At 45.3% G+C, this 13,075-nt stretch overlaps 1 protein-coding gene across 1 annotated transcript in view; it reads right to left on the bottom strand.

Annotated features, from left to right (window-relative positions):
• Window positions 1–885: 885 nt before the first annotated feature.
• Window positions 886–13,075, bottom strand: part of REV1 (REV1 DNA directed polymerase) — a 231,617-nt gene continuing 219,427 nt past the window's right edge. The window contains 3 exon segments of the mRNA XM_029604787.1: window positions 886–1,308; window positions 3,478–3,580; window positions 5,915–6,068. Coding sequence (XP_029460647.1) covers window positions 1,197–1,308; window positions 3,478–3,580; window positions 5,915–6,068 — 369 coding nt within the window. The 3' untranslated portion in view covers window positions 886–1,196.

Here is a 13,075-nt window from a genome sequence, read left to right on the forward strand (position 1 = left end):
GGATCATTTAATTTGGTCCTGGTATACTGGCATTTAACATTTTTGAATTGCGATTTTTTTGGGGTCCTTTTTTTTCCCTTTGTCTGGTTCACTGAAAACATTTTTCCTTCTGCAAAATGTATTAACTAGAAAAAGTGCAGAATTTTAAGTACAATTACTAAATATGCAAGAGTTAGCATAAGTTATGCACGTGCCAGGCCTATTTTAAAAAGACCCGATGATGCGCGTAAAGCCCCGGGACGCGTGTAAGTCCTGGGCTTGCAAAAAGGGGCGGGGCATGGGCAGGGCAGTCCGGGGGTGAGGCCAGAGGCTTCCAACAGAGCGGCCATTGCTGCTCTGTTGGAGGATCGCATGCCGGCAGGTGCAACTTGTGCCTGCCCGGAAGCAGGCGCAAAAGGTAAGATAAACATTTTGGGGAGGGTTAGAGTAGGGCTTGGGGGGGGGGGGGGGAAAGGTGTGGGAAAGTCAGGTTAGGGGGAAAGGAACGGGGGAAGGCAGTGCAGCTCGACGAGCGCAAGGTGCACCCCCTTGCGTGCGCTGACCCCGGATTTTATAACATGCACACGCCTGTTATAAAATTGGGTGTACATGTGCACGCACTGGGTAACGTGCGCACATGTAGGTCACGCACGCTTCTTTTAAAATCTACCCCTTTATGAAAACTACCAGATTTTATGAAGAGTATGTATAAATATCAGAAAGATTACAAAAAAGCATACAGAATACCTTGCTCTAATAAATATGAAAAATACATTATGTGCTGATTTACAGGACTGACATGGAAACAAACTCCGTATTAGATGCCATTTCCTTAATGGAAACTACTAAGCTTACTTAGTGATAGGATAGAGATCGTCTATAAGGACTGACAAAATGGAGACCATACAAAATATACAGACAGTTCTTTATTAAACTGTGAACACTTCACTGTAAAAATCCATAAAACTTTATAAACAACCATTTTGTAAATAGAATCTATACTACAATAAAAGAATTTAAACACAATTATTTACATGCAATACTGACAAATTTGGCACTTTATGAAAAGAAAAAAATGTACAAAACACTTGTTTAAAAAGAAATTTAAAATTATCATAAAAACTCAGTAAAATTATCATGCACTTTGCAAATACCTCACAAGCACTTATGGCACAGCTAGGAGAGAGCTCCAGGCCCTCAGCAAGCTCATCTCTAAATTATGTAACTTTTAATGTGCTTCCATAAGTCTGCTGTAAAACCACTTGAACATTGTCAAGAATGAAGTCAAATGCCATATTCCAAACTGACTCCACAGATTGCTGCATTAACCTGAAAAACAAAATGGCTATTAATGTACAAAGTACACATAACCTATTTAAATCCATTGTACTACAGATTATTAAGTAACTAAACAAAAAGGCATCCTAAATACAGAAATTTAAAAAAAAGTTGCTTATAAAATACAAATGACCAAAAGATATTTATCATCTACTAGTGAAAGTTTGCCACACATTCTTCTTAATCAGGGAGCAAAAGCAGCAGATTCACAATAGCATTTAAGTGAAGATTTTAGTTTCAAAGGGCTCTATTCAAAAGGCTTTTCCTATTGTTTATGCTTAAGCTAGTTTGAAGGCCAACAAATGCAAAAGAGGCATGGGGGCGGCTTGCGGGAATGACAGCTACTACCTGGAGATTAATATCCTAATTCAATAAACATACACACGGTTAATGCGACTCCAACATTGCTCTATGCTTCAACGGCAAGAGGAAATGTGAAAAAAAAAAAGGATTTGCATCCATAAAGAAAGCAGGGAAGTAGCTTGCTTGATATGGCGCTTACTACCCCAAACCAAATAAGCCTGATACTTCACTTTCAATGGTATCCAGCATAGCTCTCTGCTTCAACGGCAGGGGGAATGATGAAAAGATCTCTGCTTCAACGGCAGGGGGAATGTTGAAAAGATGATTTATATTCAGACAACAACCAACAAGGACTGAATTGCACTGGTTGGATAAAAATGCGTGGGAGTAGCTTGCTATGACGGCGGTTACTACCCCTAACCAATTAGCTAGATACTTCACTTAGATGCAAGCTCCAGCACTGCTAACTACATTGATGGCAGGAGTGGAAGGGAAATAGAACAAAAAAAGTCACTTACAAGGGACAAGTAATAGCTCTCTGCTTCAACGGCAGGGGAGAAAAAAACTGATACTTCATGCATATCCAGCATAGCTCCCTGCTTCAACGGCAGGGGAGAAGAAAAAACAACCAACAAGGGCTGTACAACATAGTCTAGGTAAAACAAATAAGCATGGGTGTAGCTTGCTTATTGCGGCGGTTACTACCCCTACTACCCCTAACTAATCAAGCTAGATATTTCACTTGGATGCAGCTCCATCACTGCTCTCTACATTAATGGTGGGGGTGGAAGGGGAATAGAAAAAAGAGATAAAAGAAACAGATAAGTATGAGAGAAAAAATGTGTGAAGCTTGCTGGGCAGACTGGATGGACCATTCGGTCTTCTTCTGCCATCATTTCTATGATAAGTATGGGGGAGGGGGGAGTGAAAGCTTGCTGGGCAGACTAGATGAACCGTTTGGTCTTCTTCTGCCGTCATTTCTCTGTTTCTTGCTGCACGGATTTCTGTGCATATAACAATCAGAACAAAGAGAAGTTCTAATGTGCAAGGAAGATAAAGCGAGACAACTAAAGAAATGAATAGGGGAAGCGCCTTATAAAAAAAAAAACTTCAACAGAATAAGAGCTTAAAGTTGCTGCAAGTGAAGGGCAGCTTGTTGCTCCTTAGCAACCACAGTCAAAATGTTAGAATTCTTGGTTTGGGAAGATCCTTGGAACAGTCATGGTTATTTATCCTTTAAAAAATTAGTTGAACAAGGGGACACTCCATGAACTAACAACCAGCAAATTTAAAACAAATAGCAGAAAGTACTTTTTTCACTCAGCGCACAATCTATTGCCAGAGGACGCGGTCAAAGCAACTAGCATAGTGGGGTTCAAAAGAGGATTGGACAAATACCTAGAGGAACCGCATTATTAAATATGATTAGCCAAGTAGACTTAGGAAAGCTATTGCTATCCCTGGGAGTGAGTAACAGAAAACAGATGGACTTTATGGGATCTGCCAGGTCCTTGCAACCTAGATTGACCACTGTCAGAGATAGGATACCTTGGTTTGACCCAGAAGGTATTTCTTCTGTTCTTATGTGTTACTCCGTGCAAATACTTACCTTTAATTTGCCTTCAGCAAAATCTAAACTTTCATATGGGAAATCAAACTGCTTTTCCTCATAATCAAATTAGACAGTTGGTATCTATAATATTACTCATTTTATTTGCAATTGTTTACTAAGAAAATAAGCCAAAAATGTAAGCAACAAGTTAATAATAATACATTTACCAGTAATTAAATCAAGACTTTCATACCATAGATTTTGATATTAAACATCTATTTTAAATGGCTCTGAATAACAGTTACCTTTTCATGTACTTTATCACCAAGTCTAATTTTTCCAAATCTTTTTCATCTATCAGGTCAGTACAATACTTTACAACCTGCAGTATATCTTCTTCCATGGGATCTATGCAAATACACACAAAACAAAAACAGAGTGAGTGCTGATTTGATATAGACTAGAAATTTTATGCAAATCTGACTTGCAAATGCACATTAACTATGCAATCTGCTATCCAATTAGAAATGGTACATTTGGTTACAGCAAGCCCAGCTGGGCCTGCTGGAGTTAAATGAAACGAAAAGTTGGATGGACGATAGTGGCAATGACAGACTTGCATGGGGCCTTTGAAAAAAAAAAATGTAGGTAGGAAGATCGACTGGTTAAGGTGAAAATTCAATACAATTTTAGGCAGAAATCTGGAATGCATGCATGGCACCATTCTGTTTTGATGAAGCTTAGCATAAAATGGATAAGTTAATAGAGTCTGAAGCTCTCCAACTCTTCAGGCTTGGATTTACTGTCACAAAAAAAGCAACCTTCCAGGTCAGGTACTTTAGCCCACAAAAGTTAAAATGGGCTTTCATCAGCTGTATTAAAACTACATTAAGATCCCATGACATGATGGGAGGCTGTGAGAGGCAGAAATTGGAAATTGGGTTGAAACTGTGCTCCTTGCTTCTACATTATCAGTGATGGAAAACTTACCTTAATTTCCCTGTTTCTCAGCCTTTAAATATTAGGTCTTGCCTTCTCCTATCCTACGATTTGCTGGAGAAGAAAGTCTGTACTGTCCTGTTCTGTGAGTTCATGGACAGATCTATATTCAAGAAATATTTGTATCCTCATTCAGTGACCACTTTTGGAGATCTAGTACCTGACTAACCCCTAGATTCCGCCAAGTGCTATAAATTTCGCATGAATAATGCCCGCGATATAAAAAAGGAGCATGGGTATTTTACCGCACCTGCGATATTTTCATGTCGCAGCTTGAGAAGTGCCCAGACAGCCATTTCCTTATTGTGGGCTGGAAAGCGAGAGCGAAACTCTTTATAAGGCTCTCATATGAGTCATCTATTTATACCACTATAGGAGGGTCATCTAGTAACTCGAGGTGCGCACGAGGTCTGCGGTAGCATCGGTGAGGAAGGAGACCGCAGGCTCCATCGCTTCTCCGGGCGTGGTTGGGTCTCTGGCGAGGATCAAACAGGAACGTGCCACTAAAGCGCAGCAGGAAGCAATTTACAGTATCATTGCTGAAACATCAAAGGACTGCTTAAGGATGGCTTCCAGCCTTCTATCCTGGGCGTCCTTCAGTGCCACTCCTCCCTCCACTGGGATCGTAGTGCGTTTTGAGACTGCACAGATCATAGCATCCACGTGTGGACCCTTGTACGGAATCAGGGCTTGCCCAAGGAGGGCTACTCAACCCGATTTTAAAGCCTTTTCGGAGGAAGGACGGTACGAGCCTTGGAGCCCGGAGACTTAGAAGTAAAGTTTTCTGCCTTACCTGGTCTCGGCGCTTACCGGTCGCATGTCGGGCAGTCTCCAGCTGCGGGGGGGAGAGGGAAGTACCTTCACCGCCGCGCTCGAATCTGCACCCGCTGCCTTTCAGCCATCCTGGGAGCTAAGTCCACGCCGGGATTCGGCCGTCGGACCAAGACTCACCTCTGAGGGATATCGAGAATCAACCTCAGGAAAGTCTCGACTGGGAGAGGGACTGTTAGGTTTCACCGCAGGAGAAGCAGGGCTCTCTTGTTAAGGTAAATTTTCTTTCTTGCTGTAAGTGTAACACTATTCTTGTTTGGGATAGTGTCCGCATCTGCTATGGAGACGGAGAAATACTGAAGAGCTAAGCACGCTGCACGGGTATACGTAGGCTGACGTCAGCTTTGAAATCTGACTCAGTCTCCCATCTGTTTTCAGGAGAGCACGATACCCATTGGTCCTGTGTCCATCTGGCTACACGCTAGGAACTATGTGAGGTTTTTTAACTGTAGACAATCCTGGGAAAAGCAAACATAAATGGGTTCTGTAACTGTGGGACATCGGCATTATTAGGGAAATGTAGAACATATTCAAGTTCTAAAAGCTCAAGGAGTTATACAACCAAGAAAAAGGAGAAAACAAGATGCAAAGAAACTTGCACATCAGGAAAAAGAAATGGTAAAATTATGCCCAGCATGCACCTGTTTTTTCTGTATAGACCCAAATGTCTTTGGAGATGCTAATATGGAAAACTTTGTTGAAAACAACCACACCCAACAAAACACATTTGAAAAAACAAAACAAAACAGGACAAAAAAGAAAAAGATAAAGAACATTAACATATGTTCAGTGAAGAGGCTCTTTTTGATACAGTGATAAAGAAGCTTTAATGAGGTGTGGATATGTAACCTTACAAGTGCAGCTATTATAGTACTACTTATGAATGTATTTTATAGCACATATGCTCAGTACCTGAAATTGTTGTAATCCACTCTTTAAGCAATATCTTGACATCATTAAATTCAATAGCTCCAGCCAAGTTAGGGGCTTGTGGTTTAAGACAGCCAGATACTTTTGTCGAAGTTGGTGATGCTGAAACATTTGAAGTTGAGGGACCTGGTTCAACCTGTTCACAAACATAAGAGATAAAATTGCAAAGTTCATGCCTTTCTGCTTTTCTATCTTTCTGCTACATTTCTGTTTAGTTTGTTTCACTATGGGTTTATGAAAAGTGTATTACAAACAGATTTTCAGAGAATACAAATGAATACAACATACATTTCAAACACAATTACATGTAAGTAGGGGATACTAAATCTGTTCACTGTGGCAGACTATAGTAAGCAAAATCAATTGTAAATGGACAGAACAACTGTAATAATAAACCATCTGTTACAGCAGACACTATAATTACGTCATCTGACTACCAATCCCTACTAGATATGAATATATGCAAAGGCGATCTTAATTACATGTTACCATAGCAATTATAGTCGCACAAACAAAATACACAATGTGGAAACTAGGGGATAATGAATTCCCTTATATGATGACCTTTCCTGAAGTTCACTTTTCAGTGTATGCCAATGAATATAAAACCCTGTACTTAGTGAACATTCTCATGTCAGAAAAAGTTAACTAAAATACTCCCTTAAGCTAAACTTTTGCACTATATTTTGCTATTATTCCCCAAATAAAGAAATAAAAACTGTTTATCTATAAAAGGTGTTATCTGAAGACTGTAGTTCATGGGTCACACAAATGTCATTTGTGCCAGCTTGACCGATGGAATTTCCAGAGCTTTCTAGGAATTACCTGAAGACCTTTCTGGGCATGTATAGCAATTCTTGTGTTACTGTGGCCACACAGCATGCCTCAAAACTATGGAATGAAGCTAATAAGCTCAACTCCAGAAGGGGATGAGGGAAGGAGAGTGTGACTGGCAAACCACTGTCTTCAGAGAACACCAGTTTGCTTTCTCTGAAGACAAGCAGTTCACCATATTTACACAAGGGACTCCCTAGCTAAGTGTTGTCTTAAGAAAAGAGGGGAAAAAACAACAATCATCCAAGCAACAAGGCAGTACAAATTGTGTCAGGTTATATCACACCTTTTAAAAAATAAATAGGAAGAGTATCTTAAATTATAAAAATGAGCCTAAGAGAAGCTGAAACTGGATACAAACCCTCAAAAAGACCCTGAAGAAAGAAAAATTGCTTACCTGTTATAGGTGTTATCCCAGGACAGCAGGATAATAGTCATCACATATGGGTGACGTCACTGGACAGAGACCTATCACGGAAAACGTTTGTCAAAGTTTCTAGAAAGCTTTGACTGACACTGGCACACTGAGTGCACTGAGCATGCCCAGCATGCCATGATCCCTGTGTCCACAGGGGTCTCCCATCAATCTTCTTTTTTCCGCGCTGCAGTTAGGATCGCTTTCAGGAACTCTGTGAGAAATGTCTCACAACTTTTCCTCTGCTTTCTCACAGGACAAGCAGGATGGTAGTCCTCACACATGGGTGAATAGCGAGCTGAGGATGCCCGAGCAATGCACCAAATGCACCCAAAGACGTGCAGCAGGCACAACAACAGGGGTGGATTTGGGTAGGAAGGCATTCTGATACCCTGAATCTGGAAGGATGTTGGGAAGTTAAACTAAAAATAAGTTGCGAAGAACCAACATGCCAAAGATGGAATCTTACTTGCCAGCCTTATCTAAGCAATAATGGGCTGCAGCCTTACAAATATCAATAAGTGGCACAGAAGGAAGATGTGCCACAGAGGTTGCCACGGCCCTAACAGAGTGTGCTTTCACACGGTCTTGTAGCAGAATGCCTGCTTGCTGTTAGCAAAAGGAGATACAGTCCGCCAACCAGGAGGAAAGGGTCTGTTTTCCCACTGGATTTCCCAATTTGATGTTATCAAAAGAAACAAATAATTGAGTGGACTTCCTGTGGGCTGACGTGCGCTCTAGATAAAAGGCTAGGGCACGTTTACAGTCCAAGGAATGTAGAGCCTGCTCTCCTGGGTTTGAATGGGGCCTTGGAAAGAAAGTAGGTAAGATTGATTAAGATGAAATTCTGATACTACCTTTGGTAAAAATTTAGGGGGGGGAGGGGGGGGGTGCGGAGCACCACCCTGTCATATAGAAGTTTAGTGTAAGGGCGGTTAGGTGACTAATGCCTGCAACTCACTAACTCTGCGAGCGGACGTTATAGCAAGAAGAAAAATTACTTTCCAGGTGAGATAGCAGATCGCAGGAGTGGAGAGGCTCAAATGGAGGTTTCATGAGCCATACTAAGACCACGTTAAGGTCCCAAGCGGGGGCTGGAGGGTGCAGTGAAGCGTGTGACTAAGGGTTGTGTGGAAATAGAGACATCTCCCATGTCGTTGTGGAAAGCGGCTACCGCACTGACATGCACCCTTATAGAGGAAGTTTTCAGGCCTGGCTCGGACAGGTGCCAAAGATAGTCCAGAAACTTCGCAGTGGAACAAGTGAAGGGGTCTATGGACATGGATGTGCACCAGACCATAAACCTTTTCCATTTAGAACGATAAGATTGTCTCGTGGAAGGCTTTCGTGAAGCTACCAGAACTCGGGATACTGACTCCGAAAGGTTAAGGGGTTGGAGTATTAACCTTTCAACATCTAGGCAGTCAGGGACAGGGCCGGGAGGTTGGGGTGGCATAGGCACCCGTCGTTCTGAGTTATCAGAAGCGGATCCTCCCCTAGAGGGATGCGCTGGTGTACTGATAGGTCCTGGAGGATTGGGAACCAGACTTGGCATGGCCAGTGAGGGGCTATTAGAATCATTAAACCCCTGTCCTCCATAGCTTCACGAGAGTTTTCGATATGAGTGGAAGTGGAGGGTACGCGTAGAGGAGACCGCTGGCCCACGAGAGGGTGAAAGCGCCCTTCGGCTGTGAGTGGTGGCTGCGAGTGAGCAGAAGTTCTCTATTTTGTGGTTGTGGATGGTCGCAAAGAGGTCTATGTGTAGATAATCCCAACACTGGAAGATTGTGTCTGCTACCGTGGGGTTGAGAGACCATTCGTGCGGATGAAAGGTTCCACTCAACTTGTTCGCTAGAACATTGTCCACGCCTGCCAAGTAGGTCGCCCTGAGGTACATTGAGTGGGAAAGAGCCCACGCCCATATCTGCGCAGCTTCCTGACACAGAAGGTAGGAGCCCGTTCCCCCTTACTTGTTGATGTACCACATCGCCACCTGGTTGTCTGAATCAGGATGGCTTTGTTTGAGAGGCAATCCTGAAAAACTTTGAGGGCATATTTGATCGCCCGAAGTTCCAGGAAATTTATTTGATGTTTGGCTTCCTCTGGAGACCAGATTCCCTGAGTCTGCAGGCCGTTGACATGAGCACCCAACCCTAAGGTTGGAGGCATCCATCGTCAAGGTAATCTGAGGTTCTGAAGCCTGAAAAGGAAGGCCTTGAAGGAGATTGGAGTGTTACATCCACCAGGCCAGCGACAGGCGGAGCTGCTTGGTAATGTGGACAATGCTGTACATTGGATGATAAGCTTGAGCCCACTGGGATTTCAGGGTCCACTGTGTTACTCTCATGGCTAGGCGGGCCATGGGAGTGACATGCACAGAGGATGCCATGTGACCTAACAAAATAAGGAAACGACAAGCCGTCGAGTAATCTCAAGCCTGGAGGTATTGCGCTAGGGACATGAGAGTACGAGCACGATCCTGAGGGAGGAAGGCTTTTGCCTGTATGGTATCCAAGTCCGCCCCTATGGAACTAGCTTGGACTTGGCATGGTCGACCAGAAACCGAGAGACAGAAGTGTATGGAGAGTTAGACGTAAGGAGGCTAGTGCATCCTTTTGGGTTGGAGCCCTTATTAACTAATCGTCGAGATAAGGGTAGACATGGACTCCTTGACCACTGAGGTAGGCCGCAACCACTATGAGGCACTTGGTAAAGACTCGAGGTGCGGACGCTAGGCCGAATGGCAGCACCAGGTACTGGAAGTGTCTGGGGCAGACTAGGAACCGAAGGAATTTGCGATGAGACGGAGTGATGGAGATGTGGGTGTACGCGTCTTGAAGATCTAGAGAGCAAAGCCAATCCTCTCTTTGTAGAAGAGGAAGCAGGGAGCCCAAGGTTACCATCCTGAACTTTTCCCTTTGTAGATACTTGTTTAAGGCGCGTAGGTCCAGGATTGGATGAATGCCCCTGACTTTTTTGGAATGAGGAAATAACGGGAATAGAACCCCTGCCCGTGTGGGAGAGGGGCACTGGTTCTATCGCCCGGGATTTGAGGAGGATAGAAACCTCCTCCTCTAGGAGAGAGGAGTGGTCGGATGATCCCCACGTCGGCCGAGGTGGGGAGTCTGCTGGTACAGTCAGGAAGTTGAGGTGGTAACCTTGAGTCACTACAGCGAGTATCCATTGATCTGTTGTGATCGTGTGCCATATGTTGGTGAAGTGGCACAACCGACCGCCGACGGGTACGGATGGTAGAGGAGCTTGGCATATGCTCTCTAGGGAGGAGTCAAAATCCTGAAGCTGGGACGGTTGAGGGGCTGGGCTGGGTCTTCTGAGGCCGGGATTGTCTGGACTGACCCTTCTGGTAAGGCCTGGAGGGGTGACCCCGAAAAGCAGGAGGATAATATCTCTGTGGCTTGAAGGACGGCCGCTTAGAGTCCCTTCTGAATATCCTCTTGGAGGTGGACGAGAAATCAGAAGGCACCGAAGAAAGATGACATAGTGTCTCGTGGTGGTCCTTAAACTGCGCTATGGTTTCCTGGATTTTGTCCCGTAGAGATTATCTCCAGCACAGGGCAGGTTAGCTAACCGGTCCTGTACCACTGGTCTTAGGTTGAAGGACTTTAACCAGGCCCATCTCCATGCACTAATCCCCGCTGCGGACACCCTAGAGGCAGTGTCAAAATATCATATGCAGCGCAGACCTCATGCTTGCCGGCATCTAGACCCTTCTGAGCGAGGCTACTGAGTTGATCTTGAAATTGGTCGGGCAAATTTTCAGATAAATCCTGGATCTTCTTAGAAAGGTCCCTGTTATACTGGGTCATGTATAACTGATAGGAAGTAATGTGAGAAATAAGCATTGAGCCATGGGAAACACATCGGCCAAATGCATCCAGGAACCTCTGTTCCTTCCCTGGAGGTATGGAAGAATGAGGCTTAGAATGACGTGCCTTCTTCTGGGCCGACTCCACAACCACAGAATGATGGGCCAACTGTGGTTTCTGAAACCCAGGGGCTGTTTGCACCAGGTAGGTGGCATCTGTTTTCCGCTTCACCAGAGGTACAGAGCCTGGATGTTCCGAATTCCTCTTTAGTAGGTCCAGGAGAACTTCATGAACAAGTATGGACATGATCTCCTTGGGTGCGACTACACATTGGAGCACTTCCAGCATCTTGTGCCTGGAGTCCTCTTTTGTCTGAAGCTGGAATGGTATGGCTTCAGACATTTCCTTTATAAAATTAATAAAGGACAGGTCCTCTGGAGGAGAACATCTTCTCTCCTCAGGGGGAGATGGTTCTGAAGGCAGATCAGCAGAATCTTGGGAAGAATCATCGGTCCAAGGATCATAATGTTAGTCTCCGGCTCCCATGGGATCTCCAGAGGCAAGAAATGGTGCTATACCTGAGGGATCAGGTCTAGACACTGATGGCATCGGAGGAGGCATAGACAGTGGCACCGAGCGAGGACGATGCAGCATCGATGGCGGAATAGGCACCGATGGAACCGGTGACATCGGCGGGCGAGTCAGTGGCAGGACTCCAGACGGTCCAGGCATAGGTTCCGGCCTCGGTGCATCTTCTTCCTCCGACGACAAAGGAATCAGGGTGGAAGGCGTGGGACATACTGGTGTCTTCGGTTCCACCGGTGGAAGAGCGCCGATCAACACATCCAGTCTGCCGAGCAGTGGTGCGAGCACCGTGGGAATCGGGTCGGTGACCGGAGCTGAAATCGGTGCTGGCACCGATGGAGGCCGGAAGCCTTGAAGTACCTTTACGATGTCCTCTTGGATCATCTGATCCAATTCCTCGCGGACGCCTGGGGCGTGCAACCCCAACTCTGGAGTAGGAAGCAGCGCTGGAGTAGCCGGAGGGTCCACCGGTGCTCCCGGCACCACTAAAGCCGGAGGGTCCACCGGTGCTCCCGGCACCACTAAAGGTGGGGGAACGCCTCGCTGACCCAGTCACAGAGGAGGATGGGGGCTTTTCTGGATGGGGTTTCTTACTTGGTGGCTCTGTCGATGCCGAGGGCTTGCCTTGATCGGCGGACTGAGCCTTACGATGGCGGTGCTGACGCTTCTCCCGATGGTCACCACGGTCCTTTTCTGGAGCCGAAGCGGAAGTCGTCGACACTTTCAGAGTAGTCTGTGTTGGGTGGGCAGCACCGGTGTCCCGCTGCTGGCAAGAGGTCGGTGGCACCGGTTCAGACGATGTCAAAGCACTTGATGGTTTCGGTGGCTTTGTCTGAAAGAGAAACTCCATCTTCTCTGAGCGGGCCTTACGGCCCTTCGGTGTCATTTGGGCACATTTGGTGCAAGTTAAGACATTGTGGTCCGACCCAAAACACAACACACAAACCCTATGTGGGTCTGTGATGGACATTGTCTGAGGACAATCGGGGCACCAACAACGCCTTTGCTTCGACAAAAATTTAGGCATGGTGCGGTCGATGGCTGGTAGGCCCCAAAGGGGCCTACCAGCGATGTGAATCAACTGCAGCTGCAGCCTTACCTTACGACCACGGATATGGATATTGAGAGGGGGAACCCGGATGGGGTAGAATTTTTTGAAATTTTTTAACGAAGTTCCGTGAGGAAAATTCCTGTCAGGAATCTCTAGAGAGCTCTTAACCCGCATGGCTACTGCTGCTGCGCGGAAAAAAAAGAGACTGAAGGGGGACCCCTGCTGGATGCAGGGTTAGTGCCATGCTGGACATGCCCAGTGGGTGCCAGTCAAAGTTCTAGAAACTTTGACAAAAGTGTTCCGAGATTGGGCTCCATCCTGATGATGTCACCCATGTATGAGGGCTACCATCCTGCTTGGGCTCAGACTGAATTTAGAATAATTGAAGACAAACCCCAATAACTCTAATATCTGATGAAGACAAACCCCAA

This window comes from Rhinatrema bivittatum, chromosome 5 (genome assembly GCF_901001135.1).
Source record: "Rhinatrema bivittatum chromosome 5, aRhiBiv1.1, whole genome shotgun sequence".
Taxonomy (NCBI): domain Eukaryota; kingdom Metazoa; phylum Chordata; class Amphibia; order Gymnophiona; family Rhinatrematidae; genus Rhinatrema; species Rhinatrema bivittatum.